The sequence below is a fragment of the Prunus dulcis genome, chromosome 2 (genome assembly GCF_902201215.1).
Source record: "Prunus dulcis chromosome 2, ALMONDv2, whole genome shotgun sequence".
Taxonomy (NCBI): Eukaryota; Viridiplantae; Streptophyta; class Magnoliopsida; order Rosales; family Rosaceae; genus Prunus; species Prunus dulcis.
In genome coordinates, this window is record NC_047651.1 from 25,761,759 (window position 1) to 25,785,321 (window position 23,563).

Genomic DNA, 23,563 nt, shown 5'->3' on the forward strand with positions numbered 1-23,563 from the left:
TTGGCTGTACTCTTTAAGTATTCGAATTTATTATAATTCAAGAGTATAGCCGTTCGGCTAGACCCTTTAAATATATTCGAATTTATTATATGAAATGAGTATAGCCAAACGGCTATACGCTTTAAATATTCGAATTTATTATATTCAAGAGTATAACCGCCATTTAAATATGTTCGAATTTATTATATGTGAGAGTATAGCCACGCGGCTATACTATTTAAATATTCGAATTTATTATATGTAATGAGTATAGCCGTGCGGCTATACTATTTAAATATTCAAATTTATTATATGTAATGAGTATAGCCGTGCGGCTATACTATTTAAATATTCGAATTTATTATATCTAACGAGTATGGCCGAACGGCTATACCCTTTAAATATATTGGAATTTATTATATGTAATGAGTATAGCCGAGCAGCGATACTGTTTAAATATTTGAATTTATTATTGTTTAACTAGTATAGCCGGTCAGCTATACCCTGTAAATATATTCGAATTTATTAGTATAGCCGCGCGGCTATACCCTTTAAATATATATTTTTTTTCCCCCTTCCTTATGTATTTGAGTGTGATTGTGTAGTAGTTGTGAGTTAATTCTCTTTCCCTCTTCCATATATATTTCTCAAACTCTACACCTAGAAGAAACTAGGAAGGAGAGTTATGTTTTTGTTGAGGGGTTAAAAAGAGTAAATACGAGCAAGACTTTTTTTTTTAGGACATGGAAATTTAGATTCAAAACGCATTCATGAAGTGGCCTAACACTTTGGAACACTAAAGTCAAAAAGAGTGACTGAGCAATATAATAGTTGGAAATCATTAGAATGGGAGGTATCATAAAGAACTTAAATTCTCATTCCCCAATATCGCATGTATACATCAAAAAAATTGAAGAAATAACTCAAACATATTTTCAAGAAAACTAAATGCAACTTTCAAGCTATATAGAAGAAGAAAAAGAAAAAGAAAAGCCATGAACAGGAAGGTGCTATGACTGAGTCGGCGTCATTAGCCAAGGCCTCTATCGATTCGAAGATCAGTATAATTATCTTCAAATTTTAAATTATGATTATCTGCTTTAATTTAACGGCATCGGCGTGCATGCCATTGCTTTCTAAAGGGGTGCAAAACTAGTGATTTACTGATTTAGTTGGTTTGTTTACAATCACAGCTGCGTCTCTGTATAAATAAATAAATAAAATTCAATGACAACTGATTAATCGTGCATGAACTTTCTAATTTGCTCAGAACACGATCATTACTATTCTTTTGGTTAACTTGTGTTGTGTTATTACAAATTTTCCTTTTACCCTTCATTTCTTTTTCATAAGGATCACTATTAAGCGTGGCATCAACTGAATCGCATCCTACTAAATTTGAGGGGAGAGAGAGAGAGAGAGAGAGAGAGAGAGAGAGAACAAGTTCAAAGGCATATCCATGTATCATATAGCAATATACCGTAGAAACACGGCCCATAAGCATAACTAGGAGGAACATAATTAAGTTGCATATAATAATATAACATACAGTCAACAACAACTCAAGCTCTCTGATTTATGATATATGAACATCAACCCACTGCTCTCTGTATATGGTAGTTCGCGCGCACACAACACAGAAGAGAAAATACAAGTGCTACTGCATAGGCAGGGCGTGCACCACGCCTACCTATAACCCTTATTTATATGATTAATCTATATATTCAACACCCCCTATCTAACTGATTCACCGACTATCTATCTGTATATTATAGAATAGGAAGGTTGATTAATAATTGCCTCAGACTCAGGGAAGGTGAGGCTTCTCCAAGTCCTCGATGCTGGTAGGGCGGAACCAAGCCTTCTGCTCCAGCACCGAGGCTCCCTCGCCAATATCCGCAGGCGAGGAGCCGTCCTTTCCACCTGCGGTATGACTATGGTCAGCTGCAGGCCCAAATACCCCAGTTTGAGGGTGTGGAGCCCAGTACTTGTCAGGTTGGGGAGGGATCACATCGTCTGGCACAATGCTGGGTTGAATCTGTTCATCAGGGTTCTTGTCGTAGACTGAGGCGTGAGCAGCCCTCCTGATCAACACACGCATAAATATACATATGCACATCAATGATCTATCTAGGAACCAATTATCATTAAATTAATTAAAACATAATCACAAACACATATAGCATAAGTTTTAAGTTTTAAGTTAGTTAAACAAAATAAAGGGTATATGAAATGAACTTTAATCTACGTAGATTGCAGTTTAGCTAGCCATTCATTCATATGCTTGAAAGATGGGGAGGGGGTAGGGGACAAAACTTTTCCATCAAACATGGAGACAAGCTTAAATTTACCTTCCCTCTAAAATTAATAAACCTAGCTACTACGTGTTTTCATCTTTTGAGACGATAAGAAAGAAGTATGGACGGATGGCCCACCATCTTTTGTACTCATTAGCTGCCTACCTTGCAAATTGGGCATCAGTTTATCTTAAATTAGATTAGATTCCCTATTAGCCAAGCATATATAAAGGGTGAGGATTTGTCTTAGGGTAGACGTGACTGCCAACCATGGCGCAAGTTTTAGACGGGTTAGGTGTCACCTAATAAGAAAAGAAAGAAGATATTCAAAGTCCATCCAATCCAACGGAGAAGGCGATGCTACTCACATGACCAACAACATGTTATCTAATAAAAAAGATAATGACTAGAAACCGGCCCAACAACTTTTCCATTCCCCAAATAAATAAACTAGTGGAGTGGGCTGCTATTATGCATTTCTCACACTGCACTTCACCGGCCTATTGTCGTCATGCAGGCATGTATGTATATGGGTATCCTTCATAGTTCCATCCAAAATATAAATTATAATAAACCAAATATCTGACCAACAAATATTTTAAAAAATCTTTCATGGTCAAAATAAACGAATTCCTGATATTAATGTTAGAAGAAGATAGCTACCCCATTACTTTAACAAGTAAAACCAGACCAATATGATACGGTGGAGTCTCACTATTCCGATAATTATTTATCATACGAAACAAACTCAGTCCCACAAAAAATAATAATGAAACCACAAAGAAAAGCTATATATATATAGAGCATGAAACATGCAAGTTTTGAACCCTAGATCACTTATTTAGTTCTTATTTGAAGTTATATACTTATTTGACCCAAAAAAAAAAAAAAAAGTTCTATATTTCATTGGGAGATACCGTGGCCATGCATATGATATGATGATACGCATGTCCATGGCGGCACTCCACCAGTTTCATATATAGGATGTAAATTTACACACACACAAAAAAGGAACAAGACACATAAACGAAAACACCAATCGTTATTAACTTAATATTACCAAAACAAAAGTAAAAAAAAATTTCCTTCTCTTTTATTTTTTAATTTATTAAGTACATCTATGATACGGTGGACAATCGTCCAATAAGAAACGTAGTCAGCACAGCAGTGAGCAGTCTGTCCTTATCCATACGATCCACAACTACTGAGTACGGCAATGAAGCCCTCTCGGTACGAAAAAGCAGATAAATATTATTCAGCATTTTGTTTTTCAATTTGTAATTTTCATTTAAGTCACAAAAGCAGAAATTATTCGATGAAATGGAAATGGAAATTCAAAATCTAAGCTCTACTCTGCATCAATGTCTACAGAAACGAGAATCAGGTGGCACTAAAAAGAAAGCAAAGAATTTAAAACAGAGAAAGCAATTCTTTCACAGGAATCCCTCTCACACACACACCTCTCTCATAAATAAATAAAAAAGAAGGAATGGATCTCCACAAGTGATTCAGATTCAGAATAGTCGCGCATAATTAATTATAGTAATATAGACAAGAAAATAAATTTCAACTATTTTATTTTTCTTCGTTCAATATTCAGATCATAAATTGAAAAACTCCAAAGAATTAGGCCAAACTCTAAGACCATCAAACAACTCAGATCGCAACTTTTTTCTCTAACATCAAATAAAATTATTAACAATCCAAACTGATCACATAATCAATAGCAAGCAATATGCTCAACGACTTTCCCGCAGATTTTCCAAACAAAAATGAAGAATAGTCTCATCAAAAGTAATTCCTAGAAAAATTATACCAGTAAAACACGAAGAAACTCAAATCAAGTACCTGAGAGTGAGAGCAGAGAGCTGAGTTGAATCGCGCGCTCGGATCTCGTTGACGACTCGCTTCCCTAAGCTCACGATCCCTCGACTGCTCGAATTGGCGGCCATACAAATAAGACTAAGCTCAAGTTTACAAAGATAAAGAGTGTGTGTGAAGGTAGAGAGAGAAGCTTATAAAAGGAGGGAATAACCGATCGTTGGCTTTTTTCTGTAATAACAAGAGTTGTTTGATGACTCAGTGTTTATATAGACACAGAAATAAAGAGAGGATAGCGTCTGATTCTTTCATTTCACGCCTCACCTGCCCCAGCAGAGAGACTCGTTTCTTTTGGACCGCACCTACCCGTCCGTCCCGTACTATTTGCTAGTACAAAGCGGTGTCGTTTTTCTTTTTGAGGGTTGGCTTTGTTTTACGAGGATTTGATGGAATATTCTCGTTCCAATCCTTTAACGGCGTCTTTGGAGGGGTTTGTTAATTGTTATTCGGTGGGTCGGTGAGTGGGTGTTTGACTCTCCAGGGTCCGTTAGTCGTTTGTTGACTCTCCAGGGTCCGTCAGTCGTTTGTTCACATGTGCAAACTTTCTCTTCATCATTTAATTATAATTTCATTAACTATATTAAAACGGAAGGACACGTACTGTTCTTTGGCTGAAATAGAATCTTTTGTTCTTATTTTGGTAAAGTTTTGTTCACATCGATCTCTTAAGTTTTTTTTAATCAAATCTATCTCTTAAGTTTAAGTTTCATAAATATATTTACCTAATTAAAAATAAAGAGTCTTGAATTAACAATTCAAGACCTTTTTTATGCTAAAGGGGAACTCGAATATTCCGTTGTGTTTGGGCAAACATAGATTATGCCATAACCCAATTGTTGTTATTAAAATAAGGTAGAGATTGGACCCTTTTTTTTTTGGCCGATGGTGGGTAACCTAGTTGGTTTGGTGCTCAACTCCCACCCAGGATATTGGCATCTAGTGTGTAGAAAAGCTCCCCATCCACATGGTGTGGTCGTTGTTTCGATTCCAACAGACATTGTTAAAAATTTTATATCCAAAAATGAATGACCACTATAGACTCAATTTAGAAGTAATTCTACCTTTGATCTTGCGGATCCTTCGGCAGAAGAGAGAGTGATCTGAAAGGAGAAGGGAAATAAATATTATTCACACAAATAATGTTATGTTAACATGAATCTCGGTTTCGAATATGGGTATATATTGTATTTTTCTTATTTATCTACAAGAAAAAATTAATAAATATTATTCACACATATCCCTCTTCTGATTCAAATGATCGTACATGTAATAAAAATATGGAAGGACTAAAGACAAAACAACAATTACGTGGAGAAAATATTTTAGTTTGGATATTTCTCTACTAATACTAAGATATGGTTAACTTATATTAAAAAGAAAAATATGCGGGGAGTGTTAATTAATATAATTGTATGGAGTAAGAAAGGTTGTTTGGAGTATGATCATGAGGAACATGTGTAGTCTTTGTTTATTGTTAAAATTTTCGTATAGGTATACCAACAATGTGTGAAGAGGCAGCTTATGCTAAATGCTCGAATATGTAAAATGAATGAGTGGTATTATCGGTCGCTGGTTAGTTAGAAAATTAATTGCGCCAACCAACAGAGTCTAATTAGATTCAAATGTCTTAACTGACCAAAATATGAGGCCTATAGAATGGAGAGGGTCCATTTCAATTAAAGCAAGAAATACCATTCACGATTCGACCGCGAAAGAGAGGATGATGCCTGAGTGCGTGGTAGGCCAGGCTTGGCTAAGCATTCCACCCGCTTATAAAAGTACTGCTGGGCCGGCTTGAACCCTTTTGGGCCAACCAGCCCATTTTTGAACAATGCTGCTGATGCACCTGCATCTCAAAAGAAAAGTATTATCGCTACTCATAATTTGTGGCTAGCTAGCCGTTAAAATTCAAAGCCGATCGTGTGGCTATTTGTCAACCAATCAAAGTTTATCTGGCCCTGCTGCAACACTGTGCACAGCTTCAGCAAACAAGACCTTAAAGAATACAAGAACAGAGGGCGTGTGGTTGCCTCTCACTCTCTCACTCTCTCACTCTCTCCAGCTTATCTGTGTGATCTGGTCGTACGCTTTAGAGTTTGGTAGTAGAAGCAAACATGTCACAAGCGGTGGTTGCTGCAGCTGCCTCCTCCTCCTCTTCTTGCTCTGCCACCTTCACCAGGCACCAGTACCACCACTCCATCAAAACTCCACAGCTTCTTACAAGTCCAAAACTTTTGCCATCAAATCAATGCCAGGTACGTACCCAGTTGTATCTACTAATGCCCAAAATATCACTTGCCCTTCTTCCGGAACCTGTCTTTTAAGGATTGCTCTCTCTCTCTCTCTCTCTAGAAAAGTAGCTTCCAAGGCTTGTCACTTGGAGAAGCCAAAAGGGGTGTCTTTGGTTCTTTCGTAGCTGTAGCTGAGGCTGAGAAGAGGAGTAACGCAAGCACAAGAACAGGGCTTGGGATTATTACAGCAAAAACTGCCGGGGCTTCAAAGACAATTGAGGCTGAGGTTGACAAGCCATTAGGCCTCACTTTGGGTCAAAAGCCCGGAAGTGGTGTTACCATCACTGTAAGATTCTTCAATCAATTGCAATTTGCAATTTGCTTTAATATTTTATTATGTTAATTAATGTAGCAGGTGCGGTACCAAGCAGGGAAGCAAAATGATCTAATTTCAACGAGCTTTCTATAAAATAATTCCACACCAATATATTGTATATGTCGTTGATTTAGGCCGTGGATGGAGGTGGGAATGCAGCAAAGGCAGGGCTCAAGGCAGGGGACCAGGTCCTCTACACTAGCAGCTTCTTTGGCGATGAATTATGGCCGGCAGATAAGCTGGGATTTACAAAAACTGCCGTCCAAGCTAAGCCAGACTCTGTTTACTTTGTTGTTAGCAGGTTCTCTTTCAATCACTTGTTTTAGATTGCAAATTTAAGAAATATATAATACCAAAACACAAGTTGCAAACTGATTTCTGATCTTTTTTAATGCAGGGGTGGTGCTTCTGTAGATGTTAAACGACTGCCAAAGCGTCCGGCTCCTCCTCGCTTTGGAAGGAAACTAACTGAGGCTCAAAAGGCAAGCATCAATCCATTCCCTTCCCTATAAACTCTCATAAGCTTCTGTTACTTTCCACATTGAATTTGGTGCGCCATTGACCATTTTCAGGCTAGAGCTACTCATATATGCATTGACTGTGGATTCATATACACATTACAGAAGCCTTTTGAAGAGCAGGTAATTGGACAAGTGTGCTTTTGATGTGCATAAGCTATCTTCTTAATCTTATATTAATAAAATGCAATGCAATGCCAATGCAGCCGGATGCATACGTATGCCCTCAATGCAGAGCACCAAAGAAGAGGTTCACACGATACGACGTGAACACCGGAAAAGCAATTGGTGGTGGTTTGCCTCCGATTGGTGTCATCATTGGCCTTCTGGCTGGTCTTGCCGGGGTTGGAGCATTGCTTGTATATGGTCTTCAATGAAAACATTCTTAATTCCTTCTCCTGTTTAGTTATACCACTACTAGTACATTTAAAATTATACTGCCCCCTCAGTCCTCAGATCATGCATCAATGTTTGCAAGAGTGTAATTTCCTCTAAAAACCATATGGAATTGGTTCAATTGCATCACTGGGTTAAAATAAATTTGGTTCACAGAAGTACATATATGGGATGAGCCAAAAACAAAAACCATGGAGTTGGGTTGGCACCAATTTGATTATTATACAGTACTACTACTATTCCACCTACGCATGTTATGACATTTCCACGAACCATTACGAGTGGCGAATGAGAAGAGGAACGTTTGGTTGGGGTCGGAAACACAAAACGGACAATTGCAAAGAACAGGACGTTTTGTTCCGATCTTTTCACAAAAAAGTTGAAAAACCTTCTTCTCCTTTTTTAAAATTTGTTATTATTATTATTATTTTCTGTCTGATTGGGCTTTTGTCATTTATTATCTTGGGCCTTCTGTTTGTTTGATCTGTTATTGGGCTGATATTTCATTTTGGGCTCCCTTTTGTACTTAAACATGGAGATCTTTTTTTTTTTTTTTGAGTTCCTTTTCTATTGAAGGGGGCGCTAGCATATTAAACTCACACACACAACACGGATGCTAGGACTTTCACGGAAGTATCAATTTGATATTAAATGAAAATTTGAAGGACTGTTGAAATGAAAATTTTAGTTAATAGACCAAAATGAGATTGGAGCAAAAATTAAGGGATTATTTCGGTCAATAACCCTAAAAGAAAAATAAATACACCTTGTAATCGAAGATAATTATAAAAAGTTATAACCTTTTTTTTTTGGGGGATCCTTTTTGGCGCTTTTTTACCTGTTCCATTCCAGTCGAGTAGTGCCCTCTGGGCTCCTCATCTTTGGACATAATAATTCACGCAACTCACCACAGTACTTCACCAACTTTACGTATTCTCTTCTTCAGAGTTGAGACAATCGAAATCTACGCCCAACCCAAATAGAGAGTAGGGAGCTTCTTTTTAGCTGAGATAGAGAGATGGAGAGAAAGGTACTGCTGGTTTGCTGCGCAGTGGGTCTCTTGGGGCTATTATCAGCTGCTACAGGTTTTGGTGCTGAGGTAACAAGAATCAAGGTAAATCGAAAAAGATTAAGTGGGTTTTGCTTAGATCTTCTTGTCCTTTTTTCATATGGGTTGGTTCAAATTTGTTTCCTTTCTGCTTATACACTAATCTAACCCTGCGTTTTGGTTGCTCTGAAATAAGGAAAGTGAAAGAGGAATCTTCAGTTTTGTTGTAATATTCCAAAATAGGCCATGAAATTGTATTAGTATGGTGGACTGAAAGCTTAGGGTGAAAATTCCCAATCTTGGCGCTTCAATTTTTCCTTTGCTTCGACCAAACTGAGAATAATTTGGATGATTTCTTTTATTTTCCGCTAATTTCCTCTTGTTATTTTTCTTGTTCCTACTGCTTCTGCTTGAAGTTCCTGTTCGAAAGCTGAAACCTTTTTTTTCCGTATATTTTTATTTGGCACCTGAACCCAGCTCTCCTATTTAGTTTAGCTTCATAAATGGCTTCTTCTTTGACTGACTTCAACGCTTCCTACCCCCTTCTAGAAGACTGCCAGACTGGAAATTAATATCATATTTGGTGTTGACTTTGAATGTCTCTGCTTAAACTTCCAAACTTCAGCTCTTTTATTCGCTTTCAATGCTTCTACTTTTGCGGGTTCCAAAATGAGGGTGCGGAAACTCGCTAGTATAGTTTGCCAAAGCAATTTTGCCTGTTGTTCACTGCATTAGAACGTGTTTTGAAAGTGCCTTAATGTTTTACAACTTGATTAAAAATCTCGTGTTATCTTCTACGCGCTATCCTTTCATCTTAATCTTTATCTTTTTGAACAAATAACTCATCTTAACCTTCAATGCCAAAAGAGCAGTGTTTGTGTAAGAATCTCAGATAGAGATTAAGGGAGAGAGTATGTCTTCCCTCTCCATCTGGCAGTTATTGTTGGACCTCAATTTGTTAGATATTCTCACAAGTTGTCATTTTTGGAGGGATTGTTTAAAACCTGTGAACAAGTTGTCTCTGATGTTGGGTTTAGGTTTTCCCAGTTTTTGTTGACACTCAGTATGTAGTGGAAACGATGCTGGAAATGATCTGTTACTTTGTTTCATAACCCTACTACTTTGTTTCATAACCCTACAGGGTTCTCAGGTTCAGTTTATCTCCGTTACTCAATGTGAATATCCTCGGAGTCCAGCTCTTGGTCTTGGTGTAACTGCTGCAGTGGCTCTTATGCTAGCTCAAATAATTTTAAATGTTTCAACGGGCTGCATTTGTTGCAAGAGGAGCCCCCAGCCTTCCAACTCTAACTGGACAGTAGCCTTGTTCTGCTTTGTTGTTTCCTGGTAATTCTCAACTGAAACTTGGTGAATGGTGAATCGACGGTAGAACACTTCTTATCGTCTGATACTTTTATTATAATCATTTATGATATTATACTTTCATGAGGAAATGACTTGGGCTGCTAATCCAAAAGCATGCTTGGTTTTGACAGTTTGGCCTTTGTCAGTGTGAAAGGTTAAACAAGATTGCTTATCTTGCCAGTTTCTTAATGTTGTACAGTTTAAAAAGAAAATACCAATACTTCTTTTCTCCTCTTATTTTGGGTGCATCTAACTGTTTAAGTTGAGTTGGCTTTGAAATTTTTCTGTCTGTTTAAAATGGATTAACAATGGATGTGCTTCACTCCACACTCCACACTCCACACTGGTGCAGGTTCACGTTTGTTATAGCATTTCTTCTGCTGCTCACTGGTGCTACACTCAATGATCGGCATGGTGTAGAAAGCATGTACTTTGGCAACTACTACTGTTATGTTGTGAAACCTGGAGTGTTTGGTGGAGGTGCCGGTTTGTCACTTGCAAGTGTGGTACTAGGAATTGTCTACTATGTCACCTTAAATTCAGTAAAGGACAGTAACAGTCCATGGGGCACTTCTGCTCCTCCTAATCCAGGGGCAATAGCTATGGGGCAACCCCAGTTCCCTCCACCGAGTACCACTCAAGAACCAGTATTCGTCCACGAAGACACATACATGAGACGACAATTCACATGATTCGTGGATATCTTTGTTCAGTTATTCCTGTTGCATTACTGAATTTTTATGGTAAGAGAGCCTATGATCAGTTTTTGAAGAAGTAATGATTGCCATTGTAGGAAATGGGCAGTTTTCTTCATGCAGTGTATAATCTGTTGGTGGCATAGCTCTATAATCCCTGTTTCGGTTTGTCGCTAGAGTTCCTTAGGATTGTATTTGATTTTGTTTATACCACACATTGTGCAAGAAACCGAATGTGTTTGAATAGGAGCTGAATAGATTATTTAAACCTAAGGGAAATGCTTTCTGGTTCATCCATGGTAGTAATCTCTCCAAAATTTTGATTGTGGCATATTGCATGGATGAACTCGATGGATTCACAAACTTTGTCCACTCTTGATCCAGCATCTTTGATTTTTTGTTATGATTTTGGCAGAAATGTATACACCAATGGAGATCTTTTGTAAAAAATTCAAGAAATTTTGACAGAATGGTGGGGGAGGCTTTGATAGTTCCCTAAACCCAAAATATTTTTGCTCACTACTTTAACCCAAGGTGTATGCTCGCCACCCTAGTTAAAGCAGTGAGCATTCCAACCTCACCTGTTCCTTTCCCCTCCCCCATTATTGCATTAACCGACTTTGCCAATTTTTTTTTCCTTTCTTTTTTTGGTTGTAAAAAACATCAATCTTACCGTTTTAATCATCCAATTATTCCTTATTTTCTTTAAAAAAATCTCCAATTTTTCGATAACAAGAAAAAAATCTCCTTCAATTAAGGGAAATTTTGAAAAGTCAGATTATAGGATTTTTTTACAAAAAGAAATTACTAGATACGAATTCGAACTCAGCGGTGCGCTATATTTGGAGAATTTATCAAAATAGTCAAAATTTGATCCTTAATTTCAAAAATGTCAATTTTTGTAAAATATTTCAAATATAGCAAAAAACTCACTTAAATAGACACAAATGCCCTCAAATTTAAAACCCATATAAACCTAAAAAATAAACCTTATTAAATAAAACTTTAGAATTTTTTTAACCCACGTTTGTACAGAAGAACAAAAGTTGAAATATATCATCCTATTTATTAATATCACCAAACATTGGTTAAGTGTTATTCAACTTAAGCCAATTCAAGCCAAGACAATTTCTGAGAATAGTTCATGCCAAGATAATCTTCCATAACAAACGAGGCTGAAGAGACCAACTTGGCAAACGACTGGAAGACTTGTTGCCAGATCAATTGCCCAAGTCTGTTCAAATGACACCATTATTTTTTCTTCTCTAATGGATGAATCCGCCGAGTGTTCCCCCACACACATAAATGCTGCACTGGCTTCTCAAAGAAGCTAATAAGTTTCAAAATTGGCAGCTTGCCACAAGTCACGTTGCCTTTTAAAAGCCACACAACCATATTTGTACAATTTGAGTGACAAAGTCAAAAGAAATTTCCACAAAAAAGAATTGATTTGTAGGCCAAAGAAAAATCAAATCATGTAAGTCAGTGTTCCCAACATTTTCCACTAAAAAAATTATATCCTTGTTGCTGAGCTTGGTTGAATTTTACTTTTTGTTGTATTGTTGTGCCATTTTGTGGTTTCTTAATAAAATTTAGGGTTTGTCCAATATAGGTCCTTACTATCTTTCTTTCCTAGACATATACCCATCATTTTATAAATCTATGTGTAAAATCCAATTTTAAACTTAAATAACCAATAAGATATAAGATGTCATAATATTCCTATGTTTTTACATTGTTGCCATTAGACTTCGTATTTTATTTATAATGTATTTCAAGCATTTCATTAACTGCCATAATTATAATTAAAACTCCATATTAATACCTAAAATGCAAGTTAAATATAAAAGGGAAGTAAAAATCATAGAAGTTAGGCAAGGAAGTTTAAAGTGCAGTCATCTGTAAACAGAGAAAAATTGTATCTTGATGTGAATGGAAAAAGTCTGGCATATGTTTCTTATGCTTCACAATTCAGATTCACTATATACAATTTTCTGTTTAATTCACCAAAAAAAAAAACAATTGTTGTTAGATGTCTACCCTATATGTAATGTAATATAGTATGAAGAATAGACGAAGAAGAAACTGAATGAAGAATCAAGGAAGAACTACAGTCACTATTTTGACGAGTGCATCAATACTTTTGCAAACGTATGTACAAAGATTCTCAATCTAATAAGGTTTTCTTTTTTAGGCTTATGTGAGTTTTAAATTTGAGGGTATTTGTGTCTATTTATGTGAGTGTTTTGCTATATTTGAAATATTTTACAAAAACTGACATTTTTTAAACTGGGGGTCAAGTTTTGGCTATTTTTGATAAATTCTCATGTATTTGACCACTGTGGTAAATGTCCTTTTACTGTAGTACCCCTGTATATGGATGGTCTGTCGTCTCGATGGCCCGGTCGATGCAGGGGCATTTTTCGTCACACAAAATTACAACGGCTCTGTGTAAATATAGCCGTTGCAGGTCTTCTCCAAATCCAAAATATTCCTTCTGAAATTAGATCCAAAGATTATATTCAGACTACCTGAAAACCCTAGTCATCCCCTTTATCTCATCGTTATATAAACCCACTAATTCAACCTATCAATAATCACTTGCTCCCTCTCTCTCTCTCTCTCTCTCTCTCTCTTCCCCTCTTCTCTGAATACGCAATTCTTTGCAACGCTCAGAGATTAAAAACGCGGCCTCCAATTTTCTTTTCTTGCGTAGTGATACAATTCTTGAATCTAACTCTCTTTTGCAGGCTTGGTTTTTTTACACTAATTCATCTTTTTGCAGGAATTTTCATTTTTGATTTCTCTGCTATTTCGTACTATTTTCATTTTTTCACATATATACACACATATATTCTTTTGTGCGCATTAAACATAATGGATGCAGGATCAATGAGTTCTTCTTCTATCTTGAAGTCAGATTCTAGGTGCCCTCTTCGAGAACAGTTTCTTCAGAAAAGGAATTCTAGGGAAAATGTAAGCTTGTTTATTTTACACGTTGATCTTTATTACCGTCCAATCCATTTTATATCGGAAATTAGGGTTTTTTTCTACAGTGAATTGGATTTTCTTTACCGATTGGAATTTTCATTTCTGAGTCTTTTTACGCTTGATATGTATGTATAGCGTTTGGGGTTCATGTTCATCTATTTTGGGATCTGATGTGAGGTTTTTTTAAAAAAAAAATTAGGGTTCGATCTATATGACTACTGAAATCAGGGTTTCTGTTTTACTTTGAATTGGATTTTCGATCCATACCAAGTTCTTTATATGACGTTTATCTTTATTAGGGTTCAATCTGTTTGATTGCTGATTTTAGGGGTTCTGTTTTACTTCTAATTGGATTTTATTTATTCATTGGACTTTTTATTTCTGAATCTGGTTACCCGCATGTGTGTAGCGTTAATCTATTTTGGGATCTGATGTTAAATTGAATTTGAAAAACAGTTAGAAATGTGATTAAAATGTGGGTTTTAATATTTAATAGACTGATATTCTGATGTGCTTGTGTTATGTGACTACCAGCTGGACAGGTTCATCCCCAATAGATCAGCGATGGATTTTGATTTCGCGCACTTCATGCTGACTGAAGGTAGGAAAGGTAAGGAAAACCCAGCTATGGTATCTTCTCCATCTAGAGAGGCCTATCGGAAGCAGTTGGCTGAGGCCATGAACATGAACCGGACGCGAATCCTTGCTTTCAAGAACAAGCCTCCGGCCCCTGTAGAGCTCTTCCCACGCGAGTTCTCTTCTTTACCACAAGATAAACCAGCAAAGCCCCGAAGGCACATTCCTCAAGTACGTGTATATTTGATTTTGATTTCATGAATGGATTATATTTGCTTGAACTGAATTGGTTATTTTGAAAGCATTTGTTGTGTTTAACTGACAACTTATGAATTGATCATATATATGCAGACTTCAGAGAGGACATTGGATGCTCCTGACCTTGTGGATGATTACTACCTGAATTTGTTGGATTGGGGAAGCTGCAATGTTCTCGCGATAGCTCTTGCAAACACAGTTTATTTGTGGGATGCTACCAATGGTTCTACTTCGGAGCTTGCCACGTTTGAGGATGAAGTCGGACCTGTTACCAGTGTCAGCTGGGCGCCTGATGGACGCCACATTGCCATTGGACTGGACAATTCTGAAGTACAGTTGTGGGATTCGACTGCTAATAAGCAGGTTGGTTTGTTTTTGTTGTCTTTTATCTTTGTACCTTCGTATTCCTCCCTTTCTGTTTTATATTACCTGCTGCCCAATTTTTCTAACATTCTTTTGGTTATTGTGATGTTTCTTTCTTTAGCTGAGAACTTTGAGAGGTTGCCACAGATCGCGAGTAGGCTCATTGGCATGGAACAATCACATTCTTACAACCGGAGGAATGGATGGCTGTATCGTTAATAATGATGTAAGAGTTAGATCACACATTGTTGAGACATACAGAGGACATGAACAAGAGGTTTGTGGGCTTAAATGGTCAGGCTCAGGCCAGCAATTAGCTAGTGGAGGAAATGATAACCTCCTCCATATATGGGACAGATCAGTGGCATCTTCTAATTCACCGACTCAGTGGCTTCACAGGCTTGAAGACCATACAGCTGCTGTGAAAGCCCTTGCTTGGTGTCCTTTCCAGGGCAACTTATTAGCTTCTGGTGGAGGTGGGGGTGATCGGTGCATAAAGTTTTGGAACACCCACACAGGTGCATGCCTGAACTCAGTCGACACTGGCTCTCAGGTTTGTGCTTTGCTGTGGAACAAGAATGAAAGAGAGCTGCTTAGTTCACATGGATTTACCCAAAATCAGCTTACTCTTTGGAAGTACCCCTCAATGGCTAAAATTGCAGAACTCACTGGCCATACTTCTAGAGTTCTTTATATGGCTCAGGTAACAACCTTACCTTTATAATCATCATAAATCATGTTTCCTCTTAGACAAAATACTAAATTCTCTTATGTTGCAAATTATCTTCAGAGCCCAGATGGTTGCACAGTGGCATCAGCAGCTGGTGATGAAACACTGAGATTCTGGAATGTGTTTGGGGTCCCTGAGGTGGCTAAACCAGCTCCCAAATCTAACCCTGAGCCTTTTGCTCATTTGAATCGGATCCGCTGATCAATCAAGAACATGAGGAAGTACAAGAACGTGGAGCCTTTTTGCGTCAGTATTCTTCATTTGAAGCGCAAGTTAAATTGAAAAAATACATATTTGTTGTGTTTCAACTCTTCATCAACGTCTCAGACATGTGCGCTGCACCCCTCTCAGTACAAAATTATTTTTACAACTTCCCTGTATAAAAGTATAAAGAGTTATAGGCAAATAGGAAATCCTTGTAATTATTTTTAGTAGTGGATTTCTCACTTTCCGTGGATGTAGGCGCAAATTGCCGAACCACGTAACTTTTGTGTGTTATACTTGTGCTTAAGTGTTTGGTTTAATTCAAAAGAACACAGGATAGGATTAGATCATATATCTTCATATAAACATGCTAATGAATCCTTTCCTGTGTCACGCAATGGGTGCTCAAGATGATGGATTTGAAACTCTTTTAAAACTGATCACTGAAGCATTAGAATGGGAAGAAAATTAAGATAGGGCACCATCAAATTAAGCAGAGGCAAATATCGACGTTCAATATGATGATCGATCAAATAATCTGTTCAAATAAAGTGGCATTCATCTGCACCAAAAAGTTTTCAGAACAATGTTTTATGGTAGATTCTTTCGAACCAGAATGGGAAGAAATCTACAATTTTTCCTGCCAGGCTGCTACTCCTAATTTAAATCTTAAGTCTTAAGCTGAAAATCAATCTTTGAATGGTATTTACTATGTCTTGAGGACTTAAAGTGGCATCAACTTTAAGTATCCCTTCAGAATCATCAATCTGAAGCAAGCCCAACTGAGACTGCAAAAGTGCAGGCGACATGAAATGCTTCCCTTCTGCGATTCTTTTCTCTAATCTAGCAGCCAGCACCTCTGCCTGTGCATCCAACAGGACGAACTTCACCAGACTGACACGACTTCCAGGTTCATAATTAGGGTCGGCAGATCGTAGAACTTCTCTGTATCGCTTCTGCAGAGCTGAACACCCAAGAATTACAGTTCCTCCATCAACCAACTTTTCTCTTAAGGCATTTCGAAGTGTTTCAAGCCAAGGCATCCGGTCTTCCTCTGAAAGGGGTATCCCTTTACGCATCTTTTCTGATTTAAGAAATGAATATTTCAGAAGATAGAAGATTGTTTATCATCTTTACACAAATATAGTAGAATATTGGAAAAAAAAATCAGAAATCAGAGAAGTTGCCAACATCAAATACAAAGCTGCATGTACCTTTGTTTGATTGTGGATGGAAATCATCGGCATCTATAAAGTTAGAGTTTGTCTCTTTTGCCAGCATCTCACCTATCGTCCTGTTGAACAAAATATTGAAATGCATGAGAAGCAGAAGCTACAAAAGTGAAAGATCAGATATAAGAAGCTACAACTTTCTTAACTACGGCATGATATCTAAATCCAGTCACATAAAAGGCACTTGACAAGGTCATTAGGATCCAATGTGCTGCTGTAAACCGAAGCGCGAAGAAACATACACATATAATCATGTAATCCCATATTTTTCTTACACAGTTGTGCTTCTGAACATGGCTCTGCAACTCCTCAAGAGATGCAGAGTTTGTTGGCTCAGTGTGACATGATAAGTTAGAATTGGTTGGAAAGAGAGATTTATCAATAAACAAATGATACTGTTTAGGCTAACAGTAAGTAAACTAATGAAATTTTACTTATAATATCACAAAAAGCTGGACATTTGAACAAACCATCACATGTACGGAAATGAGCTTCCAAGAATTAGCAGTCCCATGGGAGATATTCTTGTGCTGAGATTTCCAGTCATGACATCAAACGACAGTAATATAGAGGAGGCTTTCATTACATACAAATCAAGGGCTCTAGAAACTCTTTCAAGAAAAGACTACGGCTTATTTGCCTATTTTCAGACATATTGATATCTAGAAGAATTGTTAGTTTTATAAGATCCTTGAAATTAATATGTAGGAGAGTACGTTCCCGCACCCTGAAGTTAGAATACTTATGAACACATCAATGCTACCGGTGGTTACACAGAATTTAAAGAGAAGAAGAAGAAGAAAGCAGAGATTAAGGCTTACGATTTCCCAGCACCACTGACACCCATAATCACAACAGCCATCCCTGTTAAAACGAAAACAGAAAAAGCAACACAATCCACAACCAATCAATTTCCATTCAAAAACAGTTATAAAGTTCTTCTTCTTTATCATCACTTTTAGCTTCATACATTCAGTGCAATACCTACCTCCGTGAACTGAAGCCATGTTCTTCGCACCAATCAAACGAATCTACAAAGAACGCTTTTCTTCAAACTTCATACATTCGCGCGTACAAGCAAATCGCCGCAGAAGAAAGAAAAAAAACTGAGCTTTTTGGATCGACGATGCTAACTGTGGATATGTTTGGTAACAGTAAAAGAAAAAGAAGCGTTGACATGATAAGCACGCGTTTGGTACACAAAGCCCACGCCCTCAAGGAAGGTGGAAGGTGAAAGATGTGATCTTTTTAAAACAGTGGTCCTCTATATTACTTTCAAATTTGGCAGGCAACTTTAACTTGCGTTCTCTGTTTTTCTTGTGCAACTTTCCAGCTTGTGTTTTCAACATGTGAAACTACGCAAAAGTCGTTCTTATTGTTATAGGTGGAACAAAACTTTTTCCAAGCGACCTAAATATAGGCCTAAACTTTTTCCAACAGTCGTTCTCATGTTCAAAACTTCTGTTTTAGTTCATTGATATAGGATGATCCAACTTATCTATCAAAACCCAAATTCCAATTTAGAGTTAACCAAAGTTCTCTTCTTTCAGGTTTTGCGCATGTCTCTTGTGCTGCAGAGAATACCAAGATATGGTCTTTGCAAGTCATCCTAATCGATCATAAAAAGTAAGCTATTCAATGACTCGATGGTACAATAATGTCTTCACCAAGAAACAAGAACGTTAGCATCCCCGCTAGAATCACATCTAACAAGCGGCCGGGCCCTGTCTTGAGCCCTCGTGTATTAAGAATGACCACGTAACCACATCGATTTTCATCTGCACAGCCAGCCAGACCTACTCTCCTACTTCAACAAAAGGTAATCCCCTGGAAACGAAAAAAAACAGGCACAGGCACGTGCAAACAAAATTAGTGTGCGTTTTCAACTCTCTATCTCTCAATTGAGAACTAGGAATGAGGCAGCATATTAAGTACTGTAACAATGTCCAAGATATACAAGATAAAGAATAACACATATCAGTTTCCAAGATAAACTACGAAAACAATGCGAAGAAGATGATAGAAATTTGGAGTGCCTCAGTCTATAAATTGGAGCTGGTTCTAAGTTCTTATAGCACAAATAAGTGCTTCATACCAAATCCATGATGTGCAAATACATACCAAAGTCAGAACTTCCACTGAACATTCTAAGCCGTGGTGTCTTAAGAAATAGTCATTGGCTTACCATCCACCATGTCTTGAGAAATAGTCATTGTCCAACGATATAGCCAGAGCAACAGTTACAGCTCTCTCCAACAGAGTCAGTGGACGTCTGACTTCCAACTCTTCAATCTGCCATAAAAAAAAAGTGGCAAGAATATTAAATGGAATACACCATAGTAAGGAGAATATCATTTTCTGATTGCGTACCCTACCAAGCTAGCAGCACCGGTCTTGGAGCTGGGATCAGAACTCCCGAAACGGATCACATATTGCCCCGCATCAGTAAAAATCTGCATGATGTAGAAGCATAATGAAACATTAGTTGGTATGCATGCAACAAATATGCTGGCATGCCACATAAAAACTAATATTTTAACCGGTAAATGCAAATATAAAAGAACCATGGCAACAGAAATATAGAGCATTACGCTTCCGTGAGTGTTGAATCAAAGAATTATCTAAAACCTAATATGCTTTTTTTTTTTTTTTTTTTAACATCTTCGACTCAACTAATCAATCCCTGAAGGCACATGCAGATCCCAACAGCCGGTACAAACAATGGGAGGTGGCCCCACACTACACATCCGTCAGGAATCGAACACAAGAAATATACATAAAAACTGAACCACAACCAAGAAACTCATCACTTGATAAGATCAAATTTACAATAAATTGCTAATCTCAAAAGATACAGGTCCCCAAATGCATCTTCAAAAACATGACATACTTTCTTCACAAGATAGTAACGTTATATAATTGACTGCAGTTATCTACATTGACACGATGAAACTAATAAACTAAACAAAACAAAAACAAACCTCAAAGCCAAAACCCCTCCAGTCACGATCTATCTGAGCCAAAACTTCACCATCAATGTCCTTCAAAGTAAAAGTCCAATTCCAGAAGCCAGGGTTTTCAACAACTGCAAACTGCTTATCCCTACGAACCATTTTATCTTGGGGTTAGACGCAAAAGATGAAAGCAATGCAGAAGACCAAGAATAAAACCACAGTTTCAACAACAAAGCAGCATAAGGGAACAATGTGCAATGTAGGGCACTAACCTTGAGGATATGTATCAACTCATTTTGAGTTTAAATAAATAATTACAGGAAGAGAAAAAAGCATTTGGAAATTACCCCAGGTACAAATCATACACCCTCTTCCAAAGATGCCATCGTCTGTGAACCACACCAACTTCCTAGAGAGTAACAGACATCCAACACCATCAATAACCAGAATGCTATTTCATATACTCAACAATCTTTAACACTGTCGTGACCACCTGTCATGTTGTCCTACCTTGCCATTGATCTCTGCATAAATTGAGCTGGTTATCCACCAAAAAGGCCTGCGAACCTAAATAAGGTAAAATGAGGGGTCAAGCTGAAACATCAATATATCCAAAATTGGGGCATCCACCAAATTTTACAATTTATTTATTTAAAAGGCCCTATATCCTCACCCTAAAGAGCTCATTACCCATGGCATCAGTTATATAAGCAACAAAAGGGCGCCTCAGGCGAAGCAACTGCAACATGAAAAGCAAGCATAAGCACTGGAAAACCTCTATAAGATAACATAAAGGACAAGAAGCAATAAGTTGCCAAACGTAAGTAATTCTATACTTTGGCCAGCATATAAACTTTAACAACTGAGAAACAATGCCATGCTCATGCTACATATACTGTACATGACAGAATATCAATAAAATAAAGAGTCAAAAATGGTAAAGATTGGGTTAGAAAGTACCTGTCTAGTAATAACATGGCTCTGCTCACGAATCAAACCCACAGGCTACAAAACATTGAGTAACAGAAAATGAGTAATTAACTTAAAACCTAAACTTCCTGTATGGGAACCTCAAGAGGATTAAATGAGTTACAACGATTACTCACCGACTCTGGGTAGCACACATCTACTATTCCATACCGGTTTTCCTGGAATTACGTCAAATACAATTAGTAACTAAAGTACCACTAGAAGCCAGATTGAGTGAAAATGATCTGAAAGGCATGTCATATACAGAGCATATAAGGACGGACATTATCTAGAGAGAATGAGGATGTGAGTCAAGCATCTGTTAACCATACTTCAAAACTGTGTTTACTTGACATTTTAAAACCTGTTCACTCAGATGAAGCATTATAAAAGCATTTATGAAAACATTTGAAATAGAATCAGGATACCTATTAAATTCAGAAAAGATTTCAGGAAGATTGAAGGCCAAACATTTGAGGGGAGGAGAAAAAACCAAGAGCTTTCAATAGAAGTCGAATTGACAATTTAAGAACCACCAAATATGCAATCCCCTATACCACACAATATCAGCAAGGTTGAGCACAGGATCTTAGTCTTCTGACCATGAGAGTATGAGCATACAAATTAGCATGGAAGAACGATTGTTAGGACAAATAATCACCTGCTCAAAGCCAAGTACAAGATTTGCCCACTCTATATCCCTCGTAATCAGCATATTTGATCTAGCAAGAAGAGGCATCACCTGGACCTAAAGAATACAACAAATGGCAAGTAAGACATTTTGTGTTACTCAAACTAGGCATATCGGGGGATGATTTGGATACTAAAAACTTGAAAAGATGAGCATAAGTAGGAAAATGTGGTGTAACAGTTATAGCATGGTTAGATAAGAGAATGTGTTTCCAACAGTAAAAGCAATCACAACATTCCAGTTACATATGAATAAAACTACCTTTGAATTGCTACTCTTTATGAGCATAGAACTAGTTTAAAGTTTAAACAGGCATACTTACTACAAAACATATACCCGGATAAGCATGGAAAATAAGGTTATTGCAGCTCCGTGTATAAATCTTAAAGCTGAAATTCTAAGCCTGGAAAAAGACAAAAAGGAGACAAAATTAACCTCTTCTGGAGATTCTGGTTTCAGAAATCCCGAGATGGATTGGCTTAGAGGTGGTTGGCCAGAAGGGTCTGCTGCATTGAAAAATGCATCCGGATACCATCCATAGGATGAATAGTGGTATGGTGTTTCTTTTCTATACTTAACAGCTTTCCCTCTTCTCTTTCTTTTGGAGTGTTCCGTTTTCCTATCTGCAACCCAGAGCTGTACAAGGAAGTCCCTAGTCAAGTCAGGATCACGACCAGTACCAGCCTTGTGTCCAAATTGACGAGACAAAGATACCGGGCTCTGTTTAGACCACATGGAATTTCCTTTAAACCTCCAAATGACATTTCTTGCAACAATGAACCTCTGTTCAAAATCTCGAAAATCTGTAGCCGCAGTAGTAGCAGCACCAACTCCATCCTGAGGCCATGAAGTTGCCGGTAGACTTCCTCTTTGAGTGTCGTGAATAGCTTTCTGATGGGGTTTTCGAGTATAACAGAATGACGAACCGCATTTGGAATCTGCTGCAGTAGCTTTGTAAACCTTGGTGGAAAACCTTGTCCAATTCATCTATAATCTATTACAATTCCTGCCACATATACATGAATTTTTTCTTGCATTAATCAAACCAAAGCCATAAATCCGAGTATGCAGATTGCAGAAGCATTATTATTCTGAAAACAAACATAAACAACAGAAAAGAAAGAATCTTGCTGTGATACTAAGCCAAAGAAAAAAAGTTTTTAAGTTAAACAAATCACAATTTATGAAGTTCCTCTTTTTTCAATCAATTGTTTTTTATCAAACTGCCGAAAGAAGAAAGTGATAATGTTTACCACCGAGGGCCTAACATGCCGTATGATAAATGGTATTCACGGTTCAAGAAACAAAATTTACTTTTGAAAACCCGAAATAATCGAGAACCTGCTAACCCTTTAATCGCAATGGAATTTCATTATAAAAGTGTTTTCAAGAAACATGGCATTCTCGTTTCGTTTACGGTGTGAAGGAAAACGAACTCACCAGTTCAGGTCCCTTTCTCTCTCTTTCTCTCTCTCCGATCAAGTTCCAAGCTTTCCCTCTAATTTTTCTCTTTTCGTTCTTTCTTTTTCGTCCGAGCTTGCCCTCTACTCTAGTATCTACCTGTGCGAATGAGACAATGAAAGTGGCTTTGTCAAAGGGTTCGGATCCCCTGTGGTGAGAACCACTTTGCAAACCAATTCTCCCAATGGGAATGGATTGCGGTTTTTATTAACCAATAAAAGACTTTTTATTTATAATCCAAATCTGGGTCAATAAGACACGAAAGTTGGACTGGGCCAATATGGTAATTTGAATGAAACAGACCGAATCAATCCAAGTTTAAATGGGTTGGGCGTTTTTGAGGTCAATGAC

At 37.5% G+C, this 23,563-nt stretch overlaps 6 protein-coding genes across 8 annotated transcripts; 3 read left to right on the forward strand and 3 right to left on the reverse strand.

Annotated features, from left to right (window-relative positions):
• Positions 1-1,456: 1,456 nt before the first annotated feature.
• On the reverse strand, positions 1,457-4,408 carry LOC117617545 (late embryogenesis abundant protein At5g17165). Its single transcript, XM_034346965.1, has 2 exons — positions 4,125-4,408; positions 1,457-2,063 (listed from the first exon to the last, which is right to left on the reverse strand). Exons 1-2 carry the CDS (start codon positions 4,226-4,228, stop codon positions 1,787-1,789), a joined length of 381 nt encoding a protein of 126 aa, XP_034202856.1. The 5' UTR covers positions 4,229-4,408; the 3' UTR covers positions 1,457-1,786.
• Positions 4,409-6,145: 1,737 nt separating this feature from the next.
• Positions 6,146-7,674, forward strand: LOC117617546. The gene is made up of 6 exons (XM_034346966.1): positions 6,146-6,412; positions 6,510-6,734; positions 6,899-7,065; positions 7,162-7,246; positions 7,337-7,405; positions 7,489-7,674. Exons 1-6 carry the CDS (start codon positions 6,272-6,274, stop codon positions 7,657-7,659), a joined length of 858 nt encoding a protein of 285 aa, XP_034202857.1. The 5' UTR covers positions 6,146-6,271; the 3' UTR covers positions 7,660-7,674.
• Positions 7,675-8,466: 792 nt separating this feature from the next.
• Positions 8,467-11,155, forward strand: LOC117617547. The gene is made up of 3 exons (XM_034346967.1): positions 8,467-8,792; positions 9,868-10,070; positions 10,441-11,155. Exons 1-3 carry the CDS (start codon positions 8,697-8,699, stop codon positions 10,778-10,780), a joined length of 639 nt encoding a protein of 212 aa, XP_034202858.1. The 5' UTR covers positions 8,467-8,696; the 3' UTR covers positions 10,781-11,155.
• Positions 11,156-13,267: 2,112 nt separating this feature from the next.
• LOC117619172 (cell division cycle 20.2, cofactor of APC complex-like) lies at positions 13,268-16,285 on the forward strand. Its single transcript, XM_034349053.1, has 5 exons — positions 13,268-13,759; positions 14,309-14,581; positions 14,702-14,971; positions 15,093-15,674; positions 15,762-16,285. Exons 1-5 carry the CDS (start codon positions 13,661-13,663, stop codon positions 15,900-15,902), a joined length of 1,365 nt encoding a protein of 454 aa, XP_034204944.1. The 5' UTR covers positions 13,268-13,660; the 3' UTR covers positions 15,903-16,285.
• Positions 16,286-16,394: 109 nt separating this feature from the next.
• On the reverse strand, positions 16,395-18,371 carry LOC117619175 (gluconokinase). Its single transcript, XM_034349055.1, has 4 exons — positions 18,126-18,371; positions 17,959-18,001; positions 17,120-17,199; positions 16,395-16,989 (listed from the first exon to the last, which is right to left on the reverse strand). Exons 1-4 carry the CDS (start codon positions 18,142-18,144, stop codon positions 16,568-16,570), a joined length of 564 nt encoding a protein of 187 aa, XP_034204946.1. The 5' UTR covers positions 18,145-18,371; the 3' UTR covers positions 16,395-16,567.
• A 215-nt stretch (positions 18,372-18,586) lies between these two features.
• On the reverse strand, positions 18,587-23,341 carry LOC117619174 (altered inheritance rate of mitochondria protein 25). 3 transcript variants are annotated; one of them, XR_004584535.1, is made up of 12 exons: positions 23,192-23,310; positions 22,187-22,757; positions 21,722-21,808; positions 21,198-21,239; positions 21,052-21,096; positions 20,765-20,830; positions 20,602-20,658; positions 20,439-20,500; positions 20,119-20,239; positions 19,513-19,590; positions 19,259-19,429; positions 18,587-18,964 (listed from the first exon to the last, which is right to left on the reverse strand). XR_004584535.1 is itself a non-coding variant. In XM_034349054.1 (12 exons), the coding sequence occupies exons 2-12, from the start codon at positions 22,736-22,738 to the stop codon at positions 18,934-18,936; spliced, it is 1,248 nt and encodes a 415-aa protein (XP_034204945.1). In that variant the 5' UTR covers positions 22,739-22,757; positions 23,192-23,341; the 3' UTR covers positions 18,587-18,933. The 3 variants fall into 3 exon arrangements, 1 of the variants encoding a protein (XP_034204945.1); XR_004584536.1 differs by having other exon boundaries at positions 19,323-19,429; positions 19,508-19,590; XM_034349054.1 differs by having other exon boundaries at positions 19,323-19,429; positions 23,192-23,341.
• Positions 23,342-23,563: the final 222 nt, after the last annotated feature.

What these genes read in the sequence shown, in the direction of transcription:
- LOC117617545 (XM_034346965.1), bottom strand. Translation starts at nt 4,228, where the DNA reads ATGGCCGCCAATTCGAGCAGTCGAGGGATCGTGAGCTTAGGGAAGCGA. An exon ending in CTCTCTGCTCTCACTCTCAG is followed by an intron (nt 2,064 to 4,124) that starts GTACTTGATTTG and finishes TGTGTTGATCAG; the next exon opens with GAGGGCTGCTCACGCCTCAG.
- LOC117617546 (XM_034346966.1), top strand. Translation starts at nt 6,272, where the DNA reads ATGTCACAAGCGGTGGTTGCTGCAGCTGCCTCCTCCTCCTCTTCTTGC. An exon ending in AACTAACTGAGGCTCAAAAG is followed by an intron (nt 7,247 to 7,336) that starts GCAAGCATCAAT and finishes GACCATTTTCAG; the next exon opens with GCTAGAGCTACTCATATATG. An exon ending in AGAAGCCTTTTGAAGAGCAG is followed by an intron (nt 7,406 to 7,488) that starts GTAATTGGACAA and finishes ATGCCAATGCAG; the next exon opens with CCGGATGCATACGTATGCCC.
- LOC117617547 (XM_034346967.1), top strand. Translation starts at nt 8,697, where the DNA reads ATGGAGAGAAAGGTACTGCTGGTTTGCTGCGCAGTGGGTCTCTTGGGG. An exon ending in CTGAGGTAACAAGAATCAAG is followed by an intron (nt 8,793 to 9,867) that starts GTAAATCGAAAA and finishes ATAACCCTACAG; the next exon opens with GGTTCTCAGGTTCAGTTTAT. An exon ending in TTCTGCTTTGTTGTTTCCTG is followed by an intron (nt 10,071 to 10,440) that starts GTAATTCTCAAC and finishes ACACTGGTGCAG; the next exon opens with GTTCACGTTTGTTATAGCAT.
- LOC117619172 (XM_034349053.1), top strand. Translation starts at nt 13,661, where the DNA reads ATGGATGCAGGATCAATGAGTTCTTCTTCTATCTTGAAGTCAGATTCT. An exon ending in CCCGAAGGCACATTCCTCAA is followed by an intron (nt 14,582 to 14,701) that starts GTACGTGTATAT and finishes ATATATATGCAG; the next exon opens with ACTTCAGAGAGGACATTGGA. An exon ending in GAGTTCTTTATATGGCTCAG is followed by an intron (nt 15,675 to 15,761) that starts GTAACAACCTTA and finishes AATTATCTTCAG; the next exon opens with AGCCCAGATGGTTGCACAGT.
- LOC117619175 (XM_034349055.1), bottom strand. An exon ending in GTCAGTGGTGCTGGGAAATC is followed by an intron (nt 17,200 to 17,958) that starts GTAAGCCTTAAT and finishes TTTGTTCAACAG; the next exon opens with GACGATAGGTGAGATGCTGG. An exon ending in CCATCCACAATCAAACAAAG is followed by an intron (nt 16,990 to 17,119) that starts GTACATGCAGCT and finishes TTCTTAAATCAG; the next exon opens with AAAAGATGCGTAAAGGGATA.
- LOC117619174 (XM_034349054.1), bottom strand. Translation starts at nt 22,738, where the DNA reads ATGAATTGGACAAGGTTTTCCACCAAGGTTTACAAAGCTACTGCAGCA. An exon ending in TTGTACTTGGCTTTGAGCAG is followed by an intron (nt 21,240 to 21,721) that starts GTGATTATTTGT and finishes ACGTAATTCCAG; the next exon opens with GAAAACCGGTATGGAATAGT. An exon ending in GCCATGTTATTACTAGACAG is followed by an intron (nt 20,831 to 21,051) that starts GTACTTTCTAAC and finishes TTCATGTTGCAG; the next exon opens with TTGCTTCGCCTGAGGCGCCC.